The sequence below is a fragment of the Delphinapterus leucas genome, chromosome 4, assembly GCF_059928025.1.
Source record: "Delphinapterus leucas isolate spDelLeu-1000000601 "Yukka" chromosome 4, BTC_Dleu_Yukka2, whole genome shotgun sequence".
NCBI classification, from domain to species: Eukaryota; Metazoa; Chordata; class Mammalia; order Artiodactyla; family Monodontidae; genus Delphinapterus; species Delphinapterus leucas.
In genome coordinates this window covers 149,105,604-149,131,574 of record NC_143132.1, presented here as the reverse complement: position 1 = coordinate 149,131,574, position 25,971 = coordinate 149,105,604, and the positions used below count along the sequence as shown (strand labels likewise).

Here is a 25,971-nt window from a genome sequence, read left to right as displayed (position 1 = left end):
AGGTTATAATAGTAGTATTTAACATTTTTTCATTTATAATATCAGTTTCAAGAATTTGGTTTGTTGTGAAGCTGGAAAACAGATATAGTTGTGGTAAATGAGTGTTATTAGCTGAGTCTTTATGTATTATCAAATATAGAAGCATTATAGAAACATTTGAATATTTTTTCTTTTACAGACATGGATGAATAATATGATGAAGACTTCTGAAGCCAAAATTAAACATTTTGATGGTGAAGATTACACATGCATAACATTCCAACCAGATCTGTCCAAGTTTAAGATGGAGAAACTTGACAAGGACATTGTGGCTCTCATGACCAGAAGAGCTTACGATTTGGCTGGTTCGTGCAAAGGAGTCAAGGTTATGTTTAATGGAAAGAAATTGCCTGTAAGTGTCTTCTAAAATAGTTAATGCTTTGTTAATTTGTAGACAGCTTATAGTTAGATCTTGCTTTTCAAATCTAATCTGTTAATCTCTTTTGACCAGTGTGTTTAGATGATTCACATTTAAAGTGATTATTGATACATTTGGATTAAAATTTACCATCTTGCTATTTATTCATTGTATTTGTTTGTTTCTTATTACCCTGTATCCTGCCTTCTCTGGTTTTAATTGAGCTTTTTTTTTTTATGGTTCCATTGTATCTCCTCTATTTACTTGTTATTATACCTGTTTTTAAAATGTTTTTAGTGGTTGCCCTAGGGTTTATAATACACAGTTGTGAATGATTTGAGTCCACCTTCAAATAATTTATCACTTCATGTGTAGTGAAAGGACTTTACTTTTTCATGGAAAGCCATTTTATTTTAAATATAGAAGTGTGTACATGTCAATCCCAAACTCCCTAACTATCCCTCCTGCCACCTTTCCCCCGCCGGTAACCACAAGTTCGTTCTCTAAGTCTGTGAGTGTTTCTGTTTTGTAAATATGTTCGTTTGTATCATCTTTTTAGATTCCACATATAAGTGATATCATATGATATTTGTCTTTCTATGTCTTCACTTTTATGATAATCTCTAGGGCCATCCACTTTGCTGCAAGTGGCATTATTTCATTATGGCTGAGTAGTATTCTATTGTATACATGTACCACGTCTTCTTTATCCATTCACCTGTCGATGGACTTGTTTCCATGTCTTGCTGTTGTGAATGGTGCTGCTGTGAACATAGGGGTGTGTGTATCCCATGTGTAGTGGAGGGACTTTATAACAGTACTTCATACATTTCACTTTTACATGTGCTATAAACAACAGAAGAAGAAAGAGAATGAGGTGGAAGAAATATTTGAAGAAATGATGGCAGAAATGTTTCCACAACTAGTGATGTTGTTGTTAATGCTTTAAGCAGTCAGTTATCTTTTAGAGTAATTAAAAATACAATAAAGAATTATATTTTACCTTCATTTATTCCATTTCCAATGCTGTTAATTTCTTCATGTGGATCTAAGTTTTTGATCTTAATCATATTCCTTCTGCCTGGAGATTTTCCTTTAATATTTATTTTCTGTAGAATAGGTCTGCTGGCAATAGATTCCGTCAGTTTATGTTTGTCTGAGAGAGTCTTTCTTTTCCTTCACTCCAAAGGATACAGAGTTTCACTGAATGTAGAATTATGGGTTGATAGTTTAATTTTTTCAATACTTTAAAAATGTCACTCCGTTGTCTTCTTGCTTGCATGGTTTCTACTGTAGTTCATATCCTTCTTCCTCGGTAAAGTGTTTGTTTTTCCTCCGGCTGCCTTGAAGATTTTCTATTTGTCTTTGGTTTTTGAGTATGCTATGCTTAGGTGTATATATGGTTTTTTTTTTTGTTGTTGGTTGGTTGGTGTTTTTGGTGGTGTTTTTTGGTTTTCTTGGTACTTAGTCTCTTTGGTGTTTTCTGAGCTTCTTGGATCTATTGTTTGGTGTCTGTCACTAATTTTGGAAAATTTTTGGCTGTTACTTCTTCAAATATTTCTTACATGCTTTTCTTTCTTTTCCTTTTGGTGTTCTAATTATGCATATATTGTAGGGTCCCAAGCTCTTGGACGTTTTGCTCTGCTTTATTCACTCTCTTCTCTTTGTGTTTTAGCTTAATTTCTATTGCTCTGTTTTCAAGTTCATTGATCTCTTTCCTCTACTGTTTCAAGTCTTTTGCTGAGCCTGCCAAAGGCATTCTTCTTGTCTTCTACTGTGTTTGATTTCTAGGATTTCCAACTGATTCATTCCTAAAGCTTCTGTCTCTGCTGAAGTTACATATTGTCTGCCTTTTCCACTAGAGATTAACAGATTAGCCATAGTTATTTTAAATGTCTTATCTGATAGTTAAAACATCCATGACACATCTAAGTCTGGTTCTGATGATTGCTTTGTCTTTTCAGACTGTTTTTTTCTTGCCTTTTGGCATGCCTTGTAAGATTCTGCTGAAAATCAGCTATGTTGTATAGGGTAATAGATATGGAGTACCTAGGCTTTAGTGTGAGGGTTTATGTTAATCTGGACAGAGACTGGGCCGTATTTGCAGTCTGTTGTTGCTATGGGCACCAGATACTTTAGATAGTTTTTTGTCCCTTCTTTTCGCTTTGGGCCTTCCCTTAGAGCTGCCCCTCAAGGAGGGTCTGTCTCGTGTTGCTCTCCCAGCTGAGAACCACTGTTGTTATCGAGGCCTGCTAGCCTGGTTGTAGGTTGTGGAGACCCCCATGTCTGACTAAGTCTCCAGCTTCAGAGCACACAGTGAGCCTGTGTCTCAGGGGTCTGGCATTCACAAGAGTGTCTGCCCCTCCGTTGGAGGTGGGGATTGTCCCTTTGTCCTCTGTTCTCTCGCCCTAGTTGCAGCAGGTAACCGCCAGTGTTCTCATTCAGTATCCTTTAGGCTCCCTGCCCTGCAGAATAAGCCTTTTAAAAATGTAAACTTAAATGAGATGGGGGTGAGGTGGGGTGGCCCGGGGCAGAATTACTTCATCCCAGCTGCAGTGATACTTCACCACGGCTTTCCAGCAGTGCCCTTCCCCCCTGTGGATTAAGGGGTTTTTGGCTGTTGTTGTTGTTTGTTTTTCTTTTTGATAAGGGAGATGGGTCTGGGTGGGATTCCCAGTGGCTGCTCTTCTCCCCCAGCTGGCCCCATGGGGGGAACTTGTTCTAGATTCTCTCTGATCTGCCCTGTGAAAACCTGCTCTACGGTTCCTGGAAAAGAGTAGGAACCCTTTGACCACAGCCCTCAAGTTCTTCACACACTCATGCCGGTCCACGTGTGTCCTGTAGCAGTTAATCAGAAGCTCTGGCATAAGGCTCCTATGGGCTTATATAACCAAGTAGCTTCTGTCCCAGTTAAGCAAAAGGCTTAGGTTCTGTGTCTCCCTACAGACACCTGTCTGTCTTCAGACTTAGGATGGCCAGCTGTCCTGTGATCCCAAGCTTTTGAAGATACATAAAAAATTTGTCACCTGACCAGCTGTTTTCTTGTAAGGGAGAAGAAAACTTCTCCTTCTTTGTTCTCTACATGTCAACTCAAACTGGCGGGTCTACTTGGTCATTTTAAAAATTTAAACTTTTGAAAAATTTTATAATAATTTACCTGTCCAGCTGTCCCTTCATAACCTCTCTTTGTCAAGTACCTACGGAAATGAATTCCTTTTTAAAGGGCAGAAATCAAGGAGTAGAATAAGGTTGGGATCTGCAGATTGAGAGGTGTTGTGAATGAGGGGAAATGAGAGTATGAGTACCTGTTGGCATTCACCTAGTTCAGCTGCCAGTAGGAGAGAAATTGTTTCTTGTTTTTGTTTTCCAAATTATTAGGTAAATGGATTTCGCAGTTATGTAGATCTTTATGTGAAAGACAAGTTGGATGAAACTGGAGTGGCCCTAAAAGTTATTCATGAACTTGCAAATGAAAGATGGGATGTTTGTCTCACACTGAGTGAAAAAGGATTCCAGCAAATCAGCTTTGTAAATAGCATTGCAACAACAAAAGTAAGTACACTAATTCTGTTTCCAAGTCAGTGGTAGAACAGTGCTTCATTAAAAACAATAAAATAAACAACAAAAACAAAAAATACCCCAATCTGCTTTTGTGAAATCAAAATTGACTTATGAATAGAAAAGCTTATTTTCTATGAAATAGCTGTCTTATAGTTTAAACATCCATTGAGAAATAAGTTTATATGATTAGTGTTGATAATGGAATACATTTATATTTTATGACATTTAGAATGATAAATTCCTTATTCTGTGTTCTCTGAGTTTTGAGTGTAAAAGAACAAATAATAGGGGATGAGTCTGTTTTGGTGTCAGATTGTGAAATGTGTTAGCTGCCATTCTGAGGAGTTTGAACCCTTTTCTGTAGGCTTTTAAATTTCCAAATCATATGAAATTCTTCTCATCTATAAGCATTTATCCATTGACCATAGTAAAATATTAGGCACGACAAGTGTGTATTTTAGAATAAGCTAATGCAGTGATCTGTCACTTTGTCACTCTTGTTCAAGTTTGAACTTAATTTTTTTTATTTCTATTTTTTTTTATAATCTAGCATCACTTTCTCTAGTCAACAGAAATCTGTATCAGATATGATTGCATTTTGTTATGTGTAACAGAAACCTAGTATACAGTGGTTTGTAAACATGTAAAGGTTTTATTCTTCCTCGTATGACTGGGGACTGATGTAGGCAGTGTTAGTCTGGTTCGGTGACTCCAGAGTGTCATCAGGGACCTATGCTCTTCCTGGCTTACTCTTCTGCCACCCTTAGCATTTGGCTTTCGTTCTCATGCTGCACCCTTCCAAATTCTAGGGAGAGGGAATGAGTTTGGGCAAATGCATATGCCAACTAGAGCCTCTCCCCTTTGATCAAGAATGCAATAGTTTTGGGGCTTCCCTGGTGGTGCAGTGGTTGAGAGTCTGCCTGCCAGTGCAGGGGACACAGGTTCGTGCCCTGGTCTGGGAGGATCCCACATGCCACAGAGTGGCTGGGCCCGTGAGCCTTGGCCGCTGAGCCTGTGCGTCCGGAGCCTGTGCTCCGCAGCGGGAGTGGCCACAACAGTGAGAGGCCTGCGTACCGCAAAAAAAAAAAAAAAAGAATGCAATAGTTTTTCTGGAAGCCCCATCCAGTAGACCTCTGCTAGCATCTCTGGCTAGAACTGGGTCAAGTGGCTACCTCTAGCTGCGAGGGAGTCTAGATTGGTGAATATTTTTAATTGGGTATGTTGCCAGTTAAAAACAAACAAATTGGGGTTTGTCAGCAAGGTAAAAGGAGAGAATGGATATTGAATGGACAACTGTCAATGGCTGCCACGGTCCCTAAGTGTCAGTCTTGTGAGTGTTACTGCCACCACCAGGCCAGTGTTTATTCTCACTTCCATGTTTCTTTCTTTTTTTTTTTTTTTTTTGTGGTACGCGGGCCCCTCACTGTTGTGGCCTCTCCCGTTGCGGAGCACAGGCTCTGAACGCGCAGGCTCAGTAGCCATGGCTTACGGGCCCAGCCGCTCCGTGGCACGTGGGATCTTCCCGGACCGGGGCACGAACCCGTGTCCCCTGCATCGGCAGGCGGACTCTCAACCACTGCGCCACCAGGGAAGCCCTCCATGTTTCTTTTTATTCGATTGCTTTCACTTTGTATGGAGTCTTATGGAGTTGCTAATTGGCTCTATGGCCAAAAAGACTTTATTTTTTAAATCCCAACTCTGGCATTCTGAGACTCATCTTAACTCTTTGGAAAATAGGGTTAATAATATAGTCATACTGAATTCACAAAGTTGTGAAGATTAAACGCTCATTCTAGAAAAAAATGAATATGTAACTATTTTGCTACCTTAACTATAGAAGATTTTGGATTCTATTTTTTTTCCGTCTTCAGGGTGGACGGCATGTGGATTATGTAGTAGACCAAGTTGTTGGTAAACTGATTGAAGTAGTTAAGAAAAAGAACAAAGCTGGTGTGTCAGTGAAACCATTTCAAGTAAGTGATGTTTTATATATTCTGTTGAATTATTAAATAATATCAGTTCTGATATTGACCTTTTTTGATATGTTTTCAACAGGTGAAAAACCATATATGGGTTTTTATTAACTGCCTTATCGAAAATCCAAGTTTTGATTCTCAGACTAAGGAAAACATGACTTTGCAGCCCAAAAGTTTTGGATCCAAATGCCAACTGTCAGAAAAGTTTTTTAAAGCAGTGAGTAAAATCTGTATTATTTTTCAGTGTTTTTTGTTTTGTTTTTTGTTTTTTTATTGAGAGTTGATTAAGTAGTTTGCTTGATTTATTCTAATTATTCTAAATCATTCTAATTATTTGGATTAGTTTCTTATATTAATTGTGGGTACAGGCATACTTATACTAAAAACTGGTATGCTTGATTCTGAAAACTTCAGAGGGTAGATAGACACTGTTTCATAAAGCAGTCGATTATTTTGCCAAGCATTAAAGTGGGGACTCATGTAACTAATTGTGTTTTTAGCTTCGCATTGTCCTTTATAAAGACAGATTTGCCTCTAAAAAGTGTACAGGTCCTTATAGGACTCCTGATTTCATCCTTTCTACTTACTTCAAATTCATATACTGAGTTTTACCTTTATGTAGTTTTTAAAAAAAAAATTTGGTAACATATGCATAACAAAATTTACCATATTCTACATATTTTAAAATTTCATTTTACTTTGTGCATATTTATTTAGGCTGCCTTAGCTTTTCTGAAACAAGGTGAGAGTATAAATAAATAATAAATCTTCTATTTATAACTGAGCCTTGTGGCTGTTAATAATTTCTCATAGCCTCTTATGTATCAGCAAGATTTGCCTCAGTTCTCTTGTTCACCAGGACCATCAAACATATATTAAATGATCATATCTAAAGTGCCCTTAAATATGTTTGCCCTGGGAATGTAAAGATGAATAAATTACAGCCCCTCCTCTTTGGAAGTTTATAGTTTTTTGGAGGAGTATCATGTAATTGCAGTAGAAATAATATTTTTATCAAATTCTGGTATTGGAATTTCAAAGGTAGGGTCTTACAAACAAAAAGAAAAGTTGTTTTTTAGGTTTTAGTTAAAGGCCTATAGAATAGTACTGTTGGGTCTAATCATAATGAATTCTGAATACAGATAACCCAGTGTTAATGATAGCCCAAATTTCTGCCCTCATTAACAGTTGTAATTTGATTTTAGATTTTACACATTTTCATTTTTGGCAGAGAAAGTTTAGATTTGACAACATAGTTCACTTCTTTTTATATCTGAAACATTCCAGAAAACTATTTCATACACCTAAAATCATACTATCCAGGTTGATGAAAAATAAATAACTTCAACTTTGTTTGGAGACGCTTTACTTTTTCTCGTGGGGAGGTTGGGGGAGGTTTGACATCTTGTCACACATTAATTCACTGCAGAATGACACATATGTAATGTTGAAATCCTTAGTACCAAACTTTTAAAAAATAAGGACTATTCATAAGGGTTTTTTTGTTTTGTTTTTGTTTTTTTGGCCACTTCATGAGGCACGCGGGATCTTAGTTCCCTGACCAGGGATTGAACCCGTGCCCCCTGCAGTGGAAGCACAGAGTCCCAACCACTGGACCGCCAGGGAATTTCCCATAAGATCTTGAGTTTATCCTAATATTCCCTTCATGTTAATATTTCTTTGTCATAGGGAATTCAAGATTCACATTTTTGTGTTGAGGGACATCAAAAATGTCAGTGTCTAAAATTTCCCAGGTAGTAAATTCAAAGGTGGATCAGCTTTTACTGTGTTAATTTTCACAAAACTAACTTGTAACAAAAGCTATGTATATTTCTTATGGAGTTTATTGTAATAGAACTTTTTTCATATGTAGTAAGGTCGGCCTTTTTTTCATGTGTTTACATTTCAGTACAATAGGTCATTGTGAATGGCTGCCTGAGTTGGTTTTACTGTAGTTAGAATAATATTTACCAGGATATATCACAATTATTATCATCACTACTATTGTTTTGCCTTATAACTGCACAGATTCCAAGTATTACACTAATTTTAGCTAAGTGTATAAACTTCTGGCTTGCTTGTATATTATTACTCTTTGATTTTTAGGCCTCTAACTGTGGCATTGTGGAAAGTATCCTGAACTGGGTGAAATTTAAGGCTCAGACGCAGCTGAACAAGAAGTGTTCATCAGTAAAGTACAGTAAAATCAAAGGTATTCCCAAACTGGACGATGCTAATGATGCTGGTAAGGTTCAGATTTTTTTTTTAGATTTTAAGTTTGTGTTTATTCAGTTAGAGACTGTTTTAACTTTCCACATTTAGAGCATAGGGTTTTAAGTTCAGAGTATGGTTTTACTTCACTAAAATTGCCATATGTACCACAGATTACTAATTTTTGGGGGGCTGGAGTTCCATAAAATGCACTTAATTTTTAAGTTACCCTGAGCATGGTGTAAGATGCTCTTACAGCGCTCCGTGGTCACTGCGATCATCAGTCTCTCGACTCCACACTGTCATGGGCGGACTCGAGAACTTTGGAATGTGTGTCCTCTGCCCCCAGGTGGCAGGCACTCCCTGGAGTGCACGCTGATACTGACGGAAGGGGACTCTGCTAAGTCGCTGGCCGTGTCCGGACTGGGCGTGATTGGCAGGGACAGGTACGGGGTCTTCCCCCTCAGGGGCAAGATCCTCAACGTGCGGGAGGCCTCTCACAAGCAGGTGCGTATCTGCGCCCGTGCCCGCGGCACTTGAGTGCCTCGCTAGCACTGTGAACTTTATGCATCCCTGCGACTCACCTTTGGTCTCTGGAGACACTCTAAAACACTTTCCGTCCTTTTCATATTTGCACAGATCATGGAGAATGCAGAAATAAACAATATCATTAAGATAGTTGGTCTACAATACAAGAAAAGTTATGATGATGCAGAATCGCTGAAAACCTTACGCTATGGGAAGATTATGATCATGACTGATCAGGTTAGTTTAAAAGTTGCCACATATTAAAACATATCTTTTTCAGAATGTCATTTTGATATTTGTTTCATGAAATTTGTCCCAAGATGGTAGACGTGGAAGTGATTGTGTTTACATCCGGGGGAAGATACTGTTTAATGGCACAGTTTGTGTGAAGCACATTCTACATTATCTAATTTATGGTAACCACCTCTTTGGTTAGGTATTTAAAAAATATTTTTAAATGCAACAAGTATGGGAAGAGTAGAACACACTGTAGTATTATGGGGTTGAAGCCCACCTATCTATAAGCAGGAAGGAAATGGTGAAACTTACAAGAAAGATTAATCAATAGGATAATGGCTAATATTTGTATATGATGGCATAATTTGGCATGCACAAAAAAATTGGAGGACCTGAATAGTGAAATGGCAGTAATTAGGAAAGAAGTAGAAAATTGAAAAGGAAGAATTCCACATGCATCCAACTGCTTGTCTCTTCCATCCTCTAATTGAAAGGATTTCTAGAGAAAATATTCAATGAGCAGCTGCTGTATAGTTTTAAGCAGAAATTTATCAGTTTTTATGTTAAGAGAAGACTTTTGAATACGTGTACTCCATGGATTTCTCCTTCCAGTGAAGTAGCATTATAACCCTGCTTCATTAATTTCCATCTTTAAATCATTCTTTTAGTGAAATCTGGGCAAACTATAAAAAAAATGGTAGCATATTTAATGACAGAAAGATTTAGTCTGTCACTTTGCTATATTCTTTATTTGAATTTTAAGAAAAAAATTCTTTACGGTGATCATCCAAAGAATGTTTTGTAAAGCACAGTTGTAAAATTTGAATGGAATTTTGCCTCATCGCTGCATTCATACATCTAAAAATTTGGTTTTGTAAGTAATTATATTTCATAAGTTATTATAGCACTCTTTACTAACATTTATTTAGGATCAAGATGGTTCTCACATAAAAGGCTTGCTTATTAATTTCATCCATCACAATTGGCCATCACTTTTGAAGCATGGTTTTCTTGAAGAGTTCATTACTCCTATCGTAAAGGTACTATTTACATTAATATATTTTTATACTGTTGTCTTAAACAGCAGAAAATCTAATTTTTTTTTTTAATTATTCATTTAAGGCAAGCAAAAATAAGCAGGAACTTTCCTTCTATAGTATTCCTGAATTTGATGAGTGGAAAAAACATATAGAAAACCAGAAAGCCTGGAAAATAAAATACTACAAAGGTTTGTATTCTAAAACACTTAAATTTTGTGAAGTTACTACTGACGTAAATTTATTTTTATGAGAGCATTGTAAAATATTTTGAAAGTTTGTCTCTCTTAGCTTTTAGAAACAGCTATGGCTGATTTTTAAAGAAGTGTTAGGGGGCTTCCCTGGTGGTGCAGTGGTTGAGAGTCTGCCTGCCGATGCAGGGGACACGGGTTCGTGCCCCAGTCTGGGAAGATCCCACATGCCGCAGAGCGGCTGGGCCCGTGAGCCATGGCCGCTGAGCCTGCGCGTCCGGAGCCTGTGCTCTGCAACGGGAGAGGCCACAACAGTGAGAGGCCCGCATACCGCAGAAAAAAAAAATTGTTAGGGAAAATTTTATGTAAGTAGGGAGAGTGGTATAATGGGCTTCCCCGTGTTCTTAAACAGTCACCATTCTGCAGCCAATCTTGTTTCATCTGAACTCTTGTCATTGCCACCCCATTAGTTTGAAATAACTTCCAGGCATTAATTATTTCTATACTACTTTAGTATGTATCTCTAAGAGAATTTTTTTTATTGTCCATAATACCATTATCATACCTTTCTTTAATAACCTTAAATATTCAATCCAGGTTAAAATTCTCCTGATTGTATTAAAATGTTCATTTTTATAGTTTTTATTTTTTTTTGAATCAGGATCCAAACAAGGCCCACACATTGGTTTTGTTTTATAAGTCTATTTAATCTTAATACATTACTTCTCTTTTCATATTTTTTTCTTGTAATTTATTTATTCAAAAAGTTGGATTGTTTGTCCTGTGTAATTTCCCATATTCTGGATATTGCTCATTATCCCTATATATTTTTTTTTTTCTTGTGGAGAGAACATTTTAAGATCTTCTCTCTCAGCAGTTTTCTTTAATTAATTTATTTGGTTGCACTGGGTCTTAGTTATGGCAGGTGGGCTACTTAGTTGTGACTTGTGGGCTCCTTGGTTGCGACTCGTGGGCTCCTTAGTTGTGGCTTGCTGGCTCCTTAGTTGTGGCATGTGGGCTCCTTAGTTGTGGCTCATGGGCTTCTCAGTTGCGGCATGTGAACTCTTAGTTGCAGCATGCATATGGGATCTAGCTCCCTGACCAGGGATGGAACCTGGGCCCCCTGCAATGGGATCGTGGAGTCTTATCCACTGTGCCACCAGGGAGGTCCCTCTCTTAGCAATTTTCAAGTATACAATATAGTATTATTGACTGTAGGCATTATGCTGTACATTAGATTCCCCAGAACTTACTCATCTTAAACTGAAAGTCTGTACCCTTTGACTGACATCTCCCCATTTCCCTCTCCCCCCAGCCCCTGGCAACCACTGTTTTACGCTCTGTTACTATGAGTTTGACATAGATTTTTTTTTTTTAGATACCACATATAAGTGAGATCATACAGTATTTGTTTGTCTCTGTCTGGCTTGTTTCCACTTTTATTTTTAAAATTGTGCAGGGTTGGGTACCAGTACAGCTAAGGAAGCCAAGGAATATTTTGCTGATATGGAAAGGCACCGCATCTTATTTAGATATGCTGGTCCTGAAGATGATGCTGCCATTACCTTGGTAACAAAGTTCATTTAAAAAAAATCTCTCCTAATATCCATTCCCTCTTTCTGCCATACTTTTCTTCCAGTCTTGGTTTTCTGTGATAAGTCTCTTTAGAATTCTAAGCCCAACCTAGTTAATCTTGGTGTCATTCCCCATCACCGCAGATTATGCCCTGCTTTCATAGTTCTTTAATTCAGACACCACTGTTGAAGTGTATTTTTGATAAAAGCATATTGGAAAAAAGTTAATTTCCCAGAAATTAATAATTAGTTATTTGCCTTTATAAATTTTAATTTTATAATGAAATTCTTTTTATTTTTAATGTATGAATTTGTTACCGGGAATCTTTCAGGCATTCAGTAAGAAGAAGATCGATGACAGAAAAGAATGGTTAACAAATTTTATGGAAGATCGGAGACAGCGTAGGTTACATGGCTTACCAGAGGTTAGTCATAAAGAGTGGTGATCTGGGGAAGAAAGAGAAAAAGGCTAAAATTCATGCAGTAATCATGACATAATTGCTATATAACTTTTCTCTTAGCAATTTTTATATGGTACAGCAACAAAGCATTTGACTTACAATGATTTCATCAACAAGGAATTGATTCTCTTCTCAAACTCAGACAATGAAAGGTCTATACCATCTCTTGTTGATGGTAAGTAGCTTTTGTTTAACACTCTTTTTCATTTTTGTATGTCATTGAGTGTATTTTAATTTCATGTACTTTAACCCATCCTTATAATAAATTTAAAAATTCTGAAGTTGCTCTCAAGATGTTTAGTAGTTCTGAAATTTTATATTGTTTATTTGAATCTTTCAAACTCTTTTTGAACTTTTTAAGAAAATTAACTTGCAGAATTTTAAAGCTTTTGCCCCAAGTTGTTGGAGACTTTTTAAAATAAAAAGTAAAATGTGATTTTGATAAGTTCTGAAGTATTTATTGGAGACTGAATTTTAAAAACACCTTTACTCCTCAATACCCAAAACCTAATGCTTTTAACTTATTTAACTTGACAGAAAAGTTAAACTGCTACCCAGTACTTAGAGCAGATTTTAGTCTTCTATCTAGAGCATTTTGATTTTTATAACTTTTAGCAAATTAGTTGATCTTCACGTTCCTTGGTATTTCAGCTAATAATAGATGGTTCTACTAATCCATGTAGTTCTAGCTTTGAGTTAAATCCGTTCTCTGATGTCTTCCCTAATAATGGCCGTCTAAATTGGTCTCAGATGCCTATAAACGTCTATGCCGATAATTGTATGCCTCTTATTTTATTTGTGTTAATTTTCCTCCTCAATTAGATTGTAAAATTCTCAAGGAAAGTGGCCATATTTTATAATCCTTTTGCTTCTGCCATGCTCTGGGCCCACGTTGATGATGATGATAGCTAGCATATGCTGAAAGGTTTATTTATTACTGTGCTCACTGGCCTAGAGCAAGAAGAATGCTCACATGAGTGTTTGGGAACTCCTATGAAAGGAATTTGGTGCCACTGAGCAGTTCTTTAGGACCGGAGGGTGTCTTTCTATTGGTTCTTCACTTTGGAATAGATTGAGATGGTATAAAATGTGTTAGTATGTACTCGTTTTGTTACAGAATCTCAAGTAAACAATTTTACTTATTTTTCGGAAGCAAACTATATCTTTGCTTTTTTCTCTTGAATATGTAAAACATTGTTGTCACTAAAAGAAACATTACAACTATATCCCGAGCAATATTTTTAAAAGAGGGTTGTTGTTTTTAAAAATAGGCTTTAAACCAGGCCAACGAAAAGTTTTATTTACCTGTTTCAAGAGGAATGATAAACGCGAAGTAAAAGTTGCACAGTTGGCTGGATCTGTTGCCGAGATGTCTGCTTATCATCATGGAGAAGTAAGCATGGAGATTGGAATTAATTGAGAACTGTACTTATGGTCATGAAGGAGGATAGTAGAAGGATAATTCAGCATAATAAAGTGTTTTTTTCTTTTATAAGTTCTTTGGAAATGTAAAAGAGTTGAGAGTTTGGGTTTTAATAAAAATTAGGAAATCCATTTAGAAAATCTGGAATGTGAATGTTGTATTCTGTCTGTTTCTGTTCTGCAGCAAGCACTGATGATGACTATCGTGAACTTGGCTCAGAACTTTGTGGGGAGTAACAACATTAACTTGCTTCAGCCCATCGGTCAGTTTGGAACTCGGCTTCACGGGGGCAAAGATGCTGCAAGTCCTCGTTACATTTTCACGATGTTAAGGTAATCATTTGCTGATATAGTGGTATAAAGCTCTATTTGAAGTTTATTGGAACTAACTAAATGTGTGATAGAATTATAACTACGGAGAGAGGTGATTGGGTATTATGTTGAGGGTGAATGTTCCAAATTATTTGATCACATATAGAATGAAATTTGTTGATCTCAGTTTTTATGAATTATTGGTGGAACCAGTCCTAATGAATGTAAGGATTTTTTCTGATCCAACTTTACTTTTTAGGCTGAAGATGGGTTTTGTGGTTTAGTCAGAATAAGAGGAAATCCTTAAAAGGTAATTTATCAATACTAAGAATTTAGGAAGATAAGTCAGTAAATAACAAGTAAAACAAGACTGTCTTATTCTGGCTTTGTGCCTGAGAGAAATATATTTGGTAATAAGGTTAGGTACATTTTATTGTTAAATTTAAATTAAGCACGTGTAACCAAAATTCTTAACAAATGCATTCTTTTTAAAAGATTTTTTGAAATGTAAAGTCTTTAATTATGTATGAAGTTTTATTTTCTAAAACCATGATATTGCTCCATGTCTTTCTTTTTCCTTTTATTAGCTCTTTGGCAAGACTGCTTTTCCCTGCTGTGGACGACAACCTGCTTAAATTCCTTTATGATGATAATCAACGCGTAGAGCCTGAGTGGTATATTCCCATAATCCCCATGGTTTTAATAAATGGTGCTGAGGGCATCGGCACAGGATGGGCTTGTAAACTACCCAACTATGATGCTAGGGAGATTGTGAACAACGTCAGACGGATGCTGGAAGGCTTGGATCCTCATCCCATGGTGATTACGTAGAAATTATTGCTTATGTTGTTTTAACAAATGATAATGTGTAAACTACAAAGGCCAGTCATTTTAGAAAAGTAATGGAATCATTTTCATTTTAGAACGTATTGTAGACAGTAAGGACCCTATTAGTGTGTAACTTGTGTGCTTACTGTAAAAGGTATAGAGTTTGGGGGACTTCCCTGGTGGCACAGTGGTTAAGAATCCGCCTGCCAATGCAGGGGACACGGGTTTGAGCCCTGGTCTGGGAAGATCCCACATGCCACGGAGCAGCTAAGCCTGTGCACCACAACTACTGAGCCTGAGCTGTAGAGCTCACGAGCCACAGCTACTGAGGCCCGTGTGCCTAGAGCCCATGCTCCGCAACTAAGAGAAGCCACCGCGATGAGAAGACCACGCACTGCAACGAAGAGTAGCCCCCGCTCACTGCAACTAGAGAAAGCCTGCACGCAGCAACGAAGACCCAATGCAGCAAGCAATAAATAAATAAATAAGAAAGGAAGGAAGAAAGAAAGAGAAAATAAAAAAGATGTAGAATTTGGAAAAAGCCTGGATATAAGGTTTATGGGAGAAACTGTTTATTAAAATTTTTAAGTGCCCTGTAGTTCAGGCTTTCAAATATCTAACTTATATAGAGGATAACGTTTTTATGATAAAGTTATATGCAACTTTATGTTATTGTTCTTAAACTAAGTCATATTAGAGCCATTAAGGATGCTTAAAGACACCTTGTATATATTTTAATAATCCCCATATTTTTCATTTTTGCCCTTACCTTACATCATTCATCATGTTCAGTTCTTCCCCCAAACTCCCTCCAAGAAAAACCCTCAAAAAAGTGTCTTACGCTCTTCTACGTGATTTAAAATCATCTAGAAATTTCCCTTTATCATGATACACTTAAATAGAAGAATATTTGTATTACAAAAATGATAGTGCTCATTGTAGAAAATATAAATAAGCAAAGAGGAAAAAATACTCCCTGTATATAGAAACAAACTTAATATTTTTAAGTATTTCTGTCCAAGTTTGATTTCATATTTGTATTTTAAAAGAAAATTAGATTATGGGGATGATTTAACATCCTTTTTCTCCTAAATACTTTAAAGTACTTTAAAATATTTCTAACAGAAGTATCAAATTACTTTTAATGATTATAGCATTTTATTTTATTTCAGATACATTTAGAGTATTTATTGTCTCAGTGTATTTGATCAATACTTGTTTCATATATATATATATATATATATATATATATATACTATATATGATACTGTGCTAGGTGGTAAGGTAAAGAACCATGATCTCTGTCTTCAAAAAGTTAATCTGTTGTCAAGATGAGACCTCTGGGCATGAAGTTTGCCGTGACAGAAGATATTAACAGTTGCTCAGTGAGCAGAAGTGTCCTATGCTGTACGCCTGATTTCTTAGTGATGATAACACGTAGGAATTTTAAAAGAGGGAGAGATCACTTGTCATTAGGCTGAGAAGGCTAAGTAAGATTTGTATAGATGCATGGGGTGTGGAGAGCTGAATGAACAACCATCAGGCCAGGTGGGTAGAGTGAGTGAAAGTGAGAATATCCAAAATATTCAAGAGAAACGTGGAAGAAGAGTAGTGATCTGGAAGGCACATCACTGGAGAAAGCGAGGTTAGCTTGGCTTGTAACCTAATGTCTGAGGAGTTTGGATGTGAAGGATCTTTAATCTAGGGGAGAAGGAAGGATGGAGGGGTAATCTGGAAAGAAAGGCGACATTCTTGGAAGACCAGGAAAGGTGGTGCTGAGGTTTTGAGATTTGGGGGGCTGTTGAGAGTATATTAACAGAAGCTGTGAATTCAAGATTGAGTGATTATTTGGAGAGGGCCTATTGCCGACGAGAGGAATTTAGTTTCAGTTGTGTGAACCTGTCGGTAGCAATAGGTCATCGACTAAGGGGCATTTAGAGGTGGCACTGGCACTCAGGTGAGAAGTCGGGGCCTTTAGGTATTTTTATTTTTCTCTACAGCTTCCAAACTACAAAAACTTTAAAGGAACAATCCAAGAACTTGGTCAAAACCAATATGCAGTCAGTGGTGAAATATTTGTGGTGGATAGAAACACAGTGGAGATTACAGAGCTTCCCGTTAGAACTTGGACACAGGTTGGTATAAGACGTGAGCTGTGTGTGGCAGTTGTGTTAGGCAGTCCTTTCTGGTGAGAATATGATTGTTTGCCCTGTGTCTGTAGTGTTTAAACATTCATGTATACACTTTTGACACATTCATTGGAATATTCCAATGGTAATTTAAAAGTTATCTAAATGTAGAATGACTTAGCTTTTAAAAAGACTATTGTCTTTGTTTATGTTGCAATGACTAGAATAGTACATAACAAATAGTGTTTTGAACCCTTATAAATACGGTCAATAAACTCATGTCATTCAGTATTGGATCTAAAAGTACACGCGTCACCTGGTCAGTGCTAGTTGATGCCATCTGCTTTGTACTCTCAGCCTCTTGTTGCCTTTTGAGTATGAGCTAGATCAGAACCAGTACCTTGTATATCGTCTTTCTCCGTTGAGATCCCCATGTATTGTCAACTATAGTGACTGGGCAGGAGATGATAGAGATGAGGTTTCCCCTTTTTCCCCACTGGAATCGAGAAGTTTTAAAGATTGCATGACTTATAGAATAACAACATGAATGTGTGTCATGAAAGAATTACTTATTTTTAAATCTTTTATAGGTATACAAAGAACAGGTTTTAGAACCTATGCTAAATGGAACAGATAAAACACCAGCATTAATTTCTGATTATAAAGAATACCATACTGATACAACTGTGAAATTTGTGGTGAAAATGACTGAAGAGAAACTAGCACAAGCAGAAGCTGCTGGATTGCACAAAGTTTTTAAACTTCAAACTACTCTTACTTGTAATTCCATGGTAATTGACTAGATTTACTATGAATGTAACCTTGCATTCTGTAAGTTGGATTTTTGTAATTGGCTTCATGATGGGAGTAGCTATAGTAAGTCTGAATGCGTTTCCCCCTGTATGCTTGCTAAAGAATCTAGAGGTACATTCCCTTTCCTCTAATGTTATCCTCTGCTATCTTAACCCCAGCCCTGCATTTGTGCATCTGGGCTTGAACACACAGGATACACATACCCTCACACACGCCGACTGGAAGTTCTGAGAGTGATTGTTGCAGGGTCTCCTTGTGCCTCGTGCCTGTCTCCATTAGCATTTTTGTTGTGGAGTTCTTATCTCCTCATGACTCTCATCTGCTTTATTAAACTTTAGATAATTGGGGAGGAAGATACAAAGTGAACGTGTATGATTACCCTGTTCCATTCCAAATAAGCTTTTTAGACTTGAGAAAGAGTAAGAGAAAAAAATCCAGCAATAGCACAGTGAGAAAAAGTGCCATAGAGAAGAAGTAAAATTTCCCTCCAAATTGAAGTTTGAGTGAATTGTGGCCCATTCATAAAAAACAACAAAGAGAGAGGCAAATGCATGTCCATTGAGTAATGGGAGAGGGAGAACTTTAATATTTAAAAACTTACAGCTAGAATATGCTTCTTTTTGGTTTGGAAAAAAATATATTAGGTGGCTTTACAGCCATAGTTTATACAGTTTTAAGTAAGAACCTTTTTTTTAAGGACCTATTTTTATCTTTCGAAATTATTCCAATTTTAAGTATTTTCATAGTTTTGAGAATAGAATTTTGTCGGTTTCTTGGAGCCACCAAAGGAGTATTTACTTAATAATTTTGTTCTGGATTTTAGGGGTGGTGTGTGTTCATATACGTGTATTATGGTTATTTTAAATACTGTAGCATACAAGTTAAAAATACCAACACAGATTTATATAATCTTCAAAAACTTTGTGTTTTGTTTAGGTACTCTTTGATCATATGGGATGTCTGAAGAAGTATGAAACTGTGCAAGACATTTTGAAAGAATTCTTTGATTTACGATTAAGCTATTATGGTTTACGTAAGGAGTGGCTTGTAGGAATGCTGGGAGCAGAATCTACAAAGCTTAACAATCAAGCCCGTTTCATTTTAGAGAAGATACAAGGGAAGATTACTATAGGTAAGATGCAACCTTTAAAAATTTGAACATTAGTTAAAATGGAAAAAAAAAACTTTATTAATAGAAGACGTTTTTATCAGTAGAATATAAACAAATACAAATTGACTCTCTTTTCTTGATCCTAACTTTATTTTTCCCTCACATAGAGAATAGGTCAAAGAAAGATTTGATTCAAATGTTAGTCCAGAGAGGTTATGAATCTGACCCAGTGAAAGCCTGGAAAGAAGCACAAGAAAAGGTAATCATTTGCAGAACGAGACATTCAGAGAAGCTTTTAAAAGCAACTTCCAAAGCAAACAAAAACCCCAACCCCTAAATTTTGAATTTAGTACTGCTAAAGGTGCTGAGTAGTCTGTTTGGAGACTGAAGTCTTCTGTGTATCCACAAAACAGATAGGGTGCAGGAACTTGCAGTGCACACCCACCGCCAAGCACTTTGCCAGTGTGGCTCAGCCAGGGCCTGGAGAAACGATTCCGGTTGGAGAAGGTCGCTCAGCCTTCTTTCTGAGCCTGCCGTTGAAGGACGGTGGTGGTGGTTTTGTGAGGTGCATGTCACTGTCTGGGAACTACATTGGTAGCACAGAAATCATTTCCCCCTGGGCAGTTTGTGGCCACAATGCGGAATCCACTCACCACTCACTTGATCTGGGTTTTGGTGTACACTGGGGAGACTAGAGACAGAGAATGGTCAATATTTATCAGTATTTATCGAGCACCAAGTATGTGCTCTGACCTATGCTTAGGTCTTTAGCTGGAGATCTTAAACCCTGGAACTTCAGATTAAAAGTCTGATGTTTTATTAAATTGTCCATTTTAGATCATAGAGTACTAATATTAATTCGGTAAATGGGATATTGAAACGTGAGATTCTTCTCAAGAATTAGCTTCTTGCTGTCGTGGACAATTTAAAAAAAAATTGAAAAGGCAGTACAGCATTGTGATTGAGAACACAAATGTACAAAAGGAAGAAAGTTGGAAATGATTAATTTTCAGATACTTAATTATAATTTATATATATGCAATACTGATAAAATTCACATCTTTAAAAAATAATTATGATTATGTGATGTAATTTGAACTGAAACTTTAAACTTCCCAACATTCATGAGTTCTCAACCATAATGTTTTTCATCAAACTCCATTGAAATAGTGTTTTCATTTACATTAAGTTTTTAAAAAAATTTTGAACTGTCAATAGATTGCCATATGTTAGAGTGAGTAAAATTAGAATAAATTACATATTTACCAATTACATGTTAAGAGAATAGGTTTATTCATTGTTTGAGGAAAATTGGGTAGGACAGTTATGGGGGAGTATTCAAAATTAAGATGACTCAAGCATGTTGCGTTCCTTTCAGTGTGTTTTGTTGCATTCTTAAACCCCAAATTACGGTTTATACACTTATTTGCCCTTCTGTATCATTGTTGGTTTAAATTATATCTTTAAAAAAAATTAGTAAGCTAATGAATTTAATGTTTAGTTTTAAAAAATAAAGGTGTTTAGGGTTTGAGAATGCCCTTCTGGCGGAAGTAGACTTCATGGGTAAAAGCTAGTGCTTGGATTCAATAATTTCATTGTTACCCTCAAAATGTTCCCAGCATCTTGGCCATGTGTTCACTTCGGGGGTTCAAGAAACAAAAGGAACTGCTCTTACAAGAGTGTCCTATTGTGTAGAGTTGGAGAAGAGAGAATTATAAAGCCGATAATTAGAAGATCAAAAACATAGTAGAATTGTCATTGGAACTTGAAAAGTTTCTTGCTTTTTGTTTTTTTTCCCTGAAAGTATCCTTAGTCATTTTCATGATAACAATGATAGATACACATATTCATGGAGCGCTCATTAACAATACTTGCTGTGTCATCAAAACCTAGAGCAAATAGACTTCTAAAGTGTGGGTCTAAATGGGATTTTATGACACCCTAATAATAATATTTTAATAGTAGTGTAGCAACCTAAAATTCCATAGCAACACACTATTTCATGAAGAAATTTAAAAAACTGTAGACTATTACTTTGTCATAAATTATCTAGGTACTTAATAATCTATATCAACTCAACAACAGCATTCTTTATTTGGCTAATGTTACTTAATTGAGTTTATACTTTTGTTTATGTAATGAAGCATCTTGCTTTGCAATTTTTATTTTTATCCCTTTACTTCTAAAATACACCTAACGTTTACTTTGTATATACACATTATTTTACCAAAAATTTTAAATTAAATTGTAAAGCTTTTTTTTCTCTCTTTTGATTGCTAGAAGTGAACTTTTGTTTTATGGAGTATCATGGCTAACTCAGTCATTTTTAATTATCTCAGTGCCTTTAAAAATTGAGATGCAATTTTATTTAACAGCTGTTGTTATTTTAAAAATTTTAAAGATGATGTCACCTATAATAACTTCTATAAATTCATTGGACTTTGAAATTTAACATTAGCATAAGGCTTTTTATTGCAACTGCTCCTATGAAAGAAGGCCTTACAGATAAACTTTTAGGATAGCCCTTGTGACTCTGACTCACCAGCTGTTAAATGCTGGAGTGAGCTTCAGCTTAGTCCTTGAATGAATGTTCTTGCTTGAGGGAATCTTTATCAAGAATTCATCCGTAGTGACTGACTACCTTAGCATATTTATTATAACTGTACAACATTCTTCATAAGTGATATTTATTTTAGGTTTCAGATTGTTCACTCACCAATATAAAGATCTGACATGATGCATGATAAAACATTAGTTCTGGTCTATTAATTTTAAGATGTGGTGTCTTCTCAAGCAGTTAATTTTTCACGAGATTCCTGGATAGAGGCTGAATATACCATTCCTTTTGATGATTTTATTGTGCATTTTTAGAAAATTTAAACTTTTTATAGGAAATATATTTTCATAGATAATCTTGCAGATAATCTAAAATAAACCCACCACCCTGAAGATGTAGCTTTAAGAGTATAGCATTATGGAATTTTAAACTCAGTATTCAATAAAATTCAACATTGATTTGATATTATGTAGGACTTTAATATAAAGTTTATTATTTTTTACAGGCAGCAGAAGAGGAAGAAACACAAAACCAGCATGATGATAGTTCCTCTGATTCAGGAACTCCTTCAGGCCCTGATTTTAATTATATTTTAAATATGTCTCTATGGTCTCTTACTAAAGAAAAAGTTGAAGAACTGATTAAACAGAGAGATGCAAAAGTATGAACTTTTGTGGGTTAAATAATTTGAAACTTTAAGTGCTATCCATATCTTTTTCTTTTCCAAAAATAAATAGTTTTATTTAGCCTTTATGTATACATTTGAAAACTATACATTTAAAATTGAATGTTTAAATCGTACTGCTTTTTTATTATAGGGGCGAGAGGTCAATGATCTTAAAAGAAAATCTCCTTCAGATCTTTGGAAAGAAGATTTAGCAGCTTTTGTTGAAGAACTGGATGTAGGTTAAGTCTCCATTAAAATATATTTGGAAAAGTAATGTTTATGAAACAAGAAAGAAAATTTTTTAAATTAAATTATCTCATTGTTTCCTTTAACTCTACAAAAGTTAATATGTTTATAAGCTGCAGAGGATTAAGCTTCTAGCTCTGTGAAACCATAAAGAAGAGTTATATCTGATGCAGATGAATAAAAGCTATGGAGTTGAAATTTAGAATAAATTAAATTCTAATACTCTCTGCTAGTTAAAATTTCTTAACTGACTTCAAATTAGCTTATTGATTCAATTTTAATGTTTTCCCCCAAAGAGGTAAGAGCAGTATATATGATTGAATATAGGTACTTTGAGTTTTAAAAAGTAGAATGATAGTCTCCTTAGACTTTTAATCAGGAAATTTTAATATTTTTTGTTACAGCTTAGTTTTCTCCAGGTAGAATTCCAATTTTAAAAATAAAAGAAAAATGTAGAGAAAGATGTAAAATATAAACTTTTTCTAAAATTGCCTAATTTGTTTTTAAGCAATTAACTCACTTAAAATCTTAGAATTAAATTCACAGTAGCAGTATGATCACCTGATTTTGAGTAGCACAAGGTAAATTACTATTATTACTCATATGATATTACTTATATTACTTTTTAGTTGTTTCATTGATTTACTGTCCACATGTTCTAATTTTACTTTTATGGCCCAAGTCAGAATTCAAACTCTTAAGAATGAGTGTGGTGTATTAGTTGCCTAATAAAATTTCTGGAATTGTTTAGTCCTGTTTTTCTGGGTTCCCTTAATGATCTTTGAAATGCCACAATATAATTATGCCTTGATTTATACTTTTCTTATATTGTTATGAGTTAGATTTTTTAAAACTTGCAGATCCTTTTTTTTTTTTTACTGCTGACTTACACATTTAAAAATTAATATCCATTAAAAATGAAGCAAACTAAAACAATAGTGAAGAATAGCTTCATATTTGTTAACAGAACTTCCTTTTTGTGTGATTTGCTGGGATTCTGATGATACCAGGTCATCAGAAGTCTTGATCCCATAATACGTTGTAGGATCCTAGAATTGGAAGGGACCATATGGGTCATTTAGTTACTAACCCCTTGTTTTGCAAATGAGAAGCTAGTTAGATAGAACTGGGACTACAGCCCAGGTCTTTTTTTTTTTTTTTAATATTTATTTATTTGGCTGTGTCGGGCCTTAGGTGTGGCACGTGGGCTTCTCTCTAGTTGGGGTGCATGGGCTCCAGAGCACGTGGGCTCAGTAGTTGCAGCACATGGGCTTAGTTGCCCCATGGCATGTGGGATCTTAGTTTCCTGACCAGGGATCACACCCGTGTCCCCTGCATTGGAAGGTGGATTCTTAACCACTGGACCACCAGGGAAGTCCCCAACCCAGGTCTTCTGACTTAGAATTATTTGTTTTTTTCTTAGATTAGATCACCTGAAAGGAAAGCTTTGTTCCTTACTGAATGAATAGTTAGATTTGACTACTTATGCAGTAGTAACTCTCTTTTCTAATGAGTTGTCTATGCCCCCGGCCCTGTTCCCCATCCTTAATCATTACACTCCAGAAAGTGGAAGTGCAAGAACGAGAAGATGTTCTGGCTGGGATGGCTGGAAAAGCAATAAAAGGGAAAGTTGGCAAACCTAAGGTGAAGAAGCTTCAACTGGAAGAGACAATGCCCTCACCTTTCGGGAGAAGAATAGTTCCTGAAATTACTGCCATGAAGGCAGATGCCAGTAAGAAGTTGCTGAAGAAGAAAAAGGTACATGTCTCTTGTTTTAGCTCGTTGGTGGACTCCACCTCCATAATGATGTATGTAGGTATTTTAATTTTACTGTGTACTTCAGTCATGCTTTATTTTTTGTTTCTGTTACGTTTCACTGTGATTGGAAATCACTTGTTCTGAGAGCAGTTGATCCATACATAGAATGAAGACATATTAGTCAAGGACCCACATATGTGTAAAGACCTACTTACTTGATTCCATTTCTAAAACAAGAGAGAGAAATACTCTATTCAGCATTCTTTTTTTTTTTTGCCTCTCACTGTTGTGGCCTCTCCCGTTGCGGAGCACAGGCTCCGGACGCGCAGGCTCAGCGGCCATGGCTCACGGGCCCAGCCGCTCCGCGGCATGTGGGATCTTCCCAGACTGGGGCACAAACCCGTGTCCCCTGCATCGGCAGGCAGACTCTCAACCACTGCGCCACCAGGGAAGCCCTACTCAGCATTCTAAATTAAAATCATGAAACAACAACAACAGAAAGTTTATCAACTTTAAAATATAAAGTTTAGTTCTATATCATGACCAATTAAGGAAGTCTTATGAAAAGAGTCTGTTTGGCTTTCAAAGTAAGCTTTCAACTTTTACTATTTGTTTTTACCTTTAGTTAAAAAGTCATCAAACACAGCATATATCATTGGCATTGATGAGAGTTAGAGGGGATTTAAAAGCGTGAGACCTGCCTACCCTCCAGCAGGGTGCGAACAGTTGGCCAGAGGAAGGAAGTGTCGAGAAGGCTGCTCAGAGCTGAGAAGCAGGGGCCTGACGGTCTCGAGGGAGTCTGATTTTTCTAGGCAGGTTCATTTAGAGCCCAGGGGATATATAGGTCGATGCATCCCACAGTCTAAGTAGAACTTGGGAGGTGAGCCTGAGAGCGGTGGTCTGTACAGAAGAGTTAAGAGTTGAAGCCTGGGGGCACTGTGCTACCAGGGAGATCCCTCTCTTCCACGGTTCTGATAAACAGAGGTCTCACAGGCTCCCCTGCACATAGAACTTGCTCTCTCCTTAGGAAAACGTTTCTCTCCTTTTCTGAAGGTCTTAGCCAGGATCCGTTCTCAGCACACTTCTCTTCACCTTTCATGGTCTCCCCAAGTGACCTCGGTTGTGCCCAGAGCTTTTATCACTTACACCGGTGACTCTTTAATCGATGTCCTGAAGCTGTAATGTTTCCAGGAGGGCCAGGCTAATACAGCCACCAGAATGCCCAACGCCCCGCGGACTCAGCATGCCTGCAGGGACCCATCCATTATCTGGGTTTCAAAACTGCCCTCCCACCTCTGTGCCTGATCCCAGTTCCTGGCACTACCAGCTGTTACTAACATAGGCCGAGAACCTGGGAGTTTTTTCATTTAGTCTGTAACTCAGTCCTGCTGACTGTCTATGAAAGTTCCAAATACCACCCTCTTACCTTGGTCCACACTGACACAGTCTTAGAATTTGGTATTTTCCCTGAGATAATTTAAGGTGAGCCGTGTGGCTCCAGTGATCCTGTCTCTAGTCATCCAGTCACGACTTCTGCCTTCTTCACTTCAGTCCTCTCAGTCTTGTCTCTCACCACCAGAGTGATGTTTCCAAACAACGAGCCTATTGTTACAGGTGATTCCTGGTGCACAGTGATTTAGCACCTGCACGCCTGCCTGCTTCCATCTGGCTGCCTTTCCCCCTCACCTTTCATTGAGTCCTAGCAGACAGGAGTCTTTACCTTGTGCCTGGGGCGCGCTTCCCTCCTTCCTTCTCCTCACCTGGCGAATCTACCTGATTCTTCAAAGCCCAGTGGGAAAGTCCCCCTTCCCCGTGGTGTCTGCTCTGACCCTGCCCTAGGCCTCCCTCCCTCTGTCTCAGGGTCAGGGGACTTCATTATGTACTGCTAGGCATTATAAGACATGGGTTGCTTATTTTCATTCCGTAACCTGAAGATTATTTTCTAGTATATAGAG

The 25,971-nt window shown here is 36.9% G+C and overlaps 1 protein-coding gene across 4 annotated transcripts in view; it reads left to right on the top strand.

The window, feature by feature from the left end:
* TOP2B (DNA topoisomerase II beta) overlaps window positions 1–25,971 on the top strand; it is a 66,689-nt gene that overhangs the window by 30,176 nt on the left and 10,542 nt on the right. For all 4 annotated transcript variants that reach the window (XM_022554697.2, XM_022554698.2, XM_089911231.1 and 1 more), the window contains exons 7-28: window positions 179–391; window positions 3,776–3,949; window positions 5,830–5,931; window positions 6,014–6,151; window positions 8,041–8,179; window positions 8,495–8,652; window positions 8,785–8,910; window positions 9,840–9,950; window positions 10,033–10,138; window positions 11,598–11,707; window positions 12,045–12,137; window positions 12,234–12,348; window positions 13,445–13,566; window positions 13,780–13,928; window positions 14,495–14,726; window positions 16,736–16,870; window positions 17,455–17,655; window positions 18,614–18,809; window positions 18,956–19,047; window positions 21,851–22,006; window positions 22,164–22,247; window positions 23,822–24,016. In XM_022554697.2, the coding sequence (XP_022410405.1) occupies window positions 179–391; window positions 3,776–3,949; window positions 5,830–5,931; window positions 6,014–6,151; window positions 8,041–8,179; window positions 8,495–8,652; window positions 8,785–8,910; window positions 9,840–9,950; window positions 10,033–10,138; window positions 11,598–11,707; window positions 12,045–12,137; window positions 12,234–12,348; window positions 13,445–13,566; window positions 13,780–13,928; window positions 14,495–14,726; window positions 16,736–16,870; window positions 17,455–17,655; window positions 18,614–18,809; window positions 18,956–19,047; window positions 21,851–22,006; window positions 22,164–22,247; window positions 23,822–24,016 (3,147 nt within the window). The remainder of the gene's footprint in view (window positions 1–178; window positions 392–3,775; window positions 3,950–5,829; window positions 5,932–6,013; window positions 6,152–8,040; window positions 8,180–8,494; window positions 8,653–8,784; window positions 8,911–9,839; window positions 9,951–10,032; window positions 10,139–11,597; window positions 11,708–12,044; window positions 12,138–12,233; window positions 12,349–13,444; window positions 13,567–13,779; window positions 13,929–14,494; window positions 14,727–16,735; window positions 16,871–17,454; window positions 17,656–18,613; window positions 18,810–18,955; window positions 19,048–21,850; window positions 22,007–22,163; window positions 22,248–23,821; window positions 24,017–25,971) is intronic.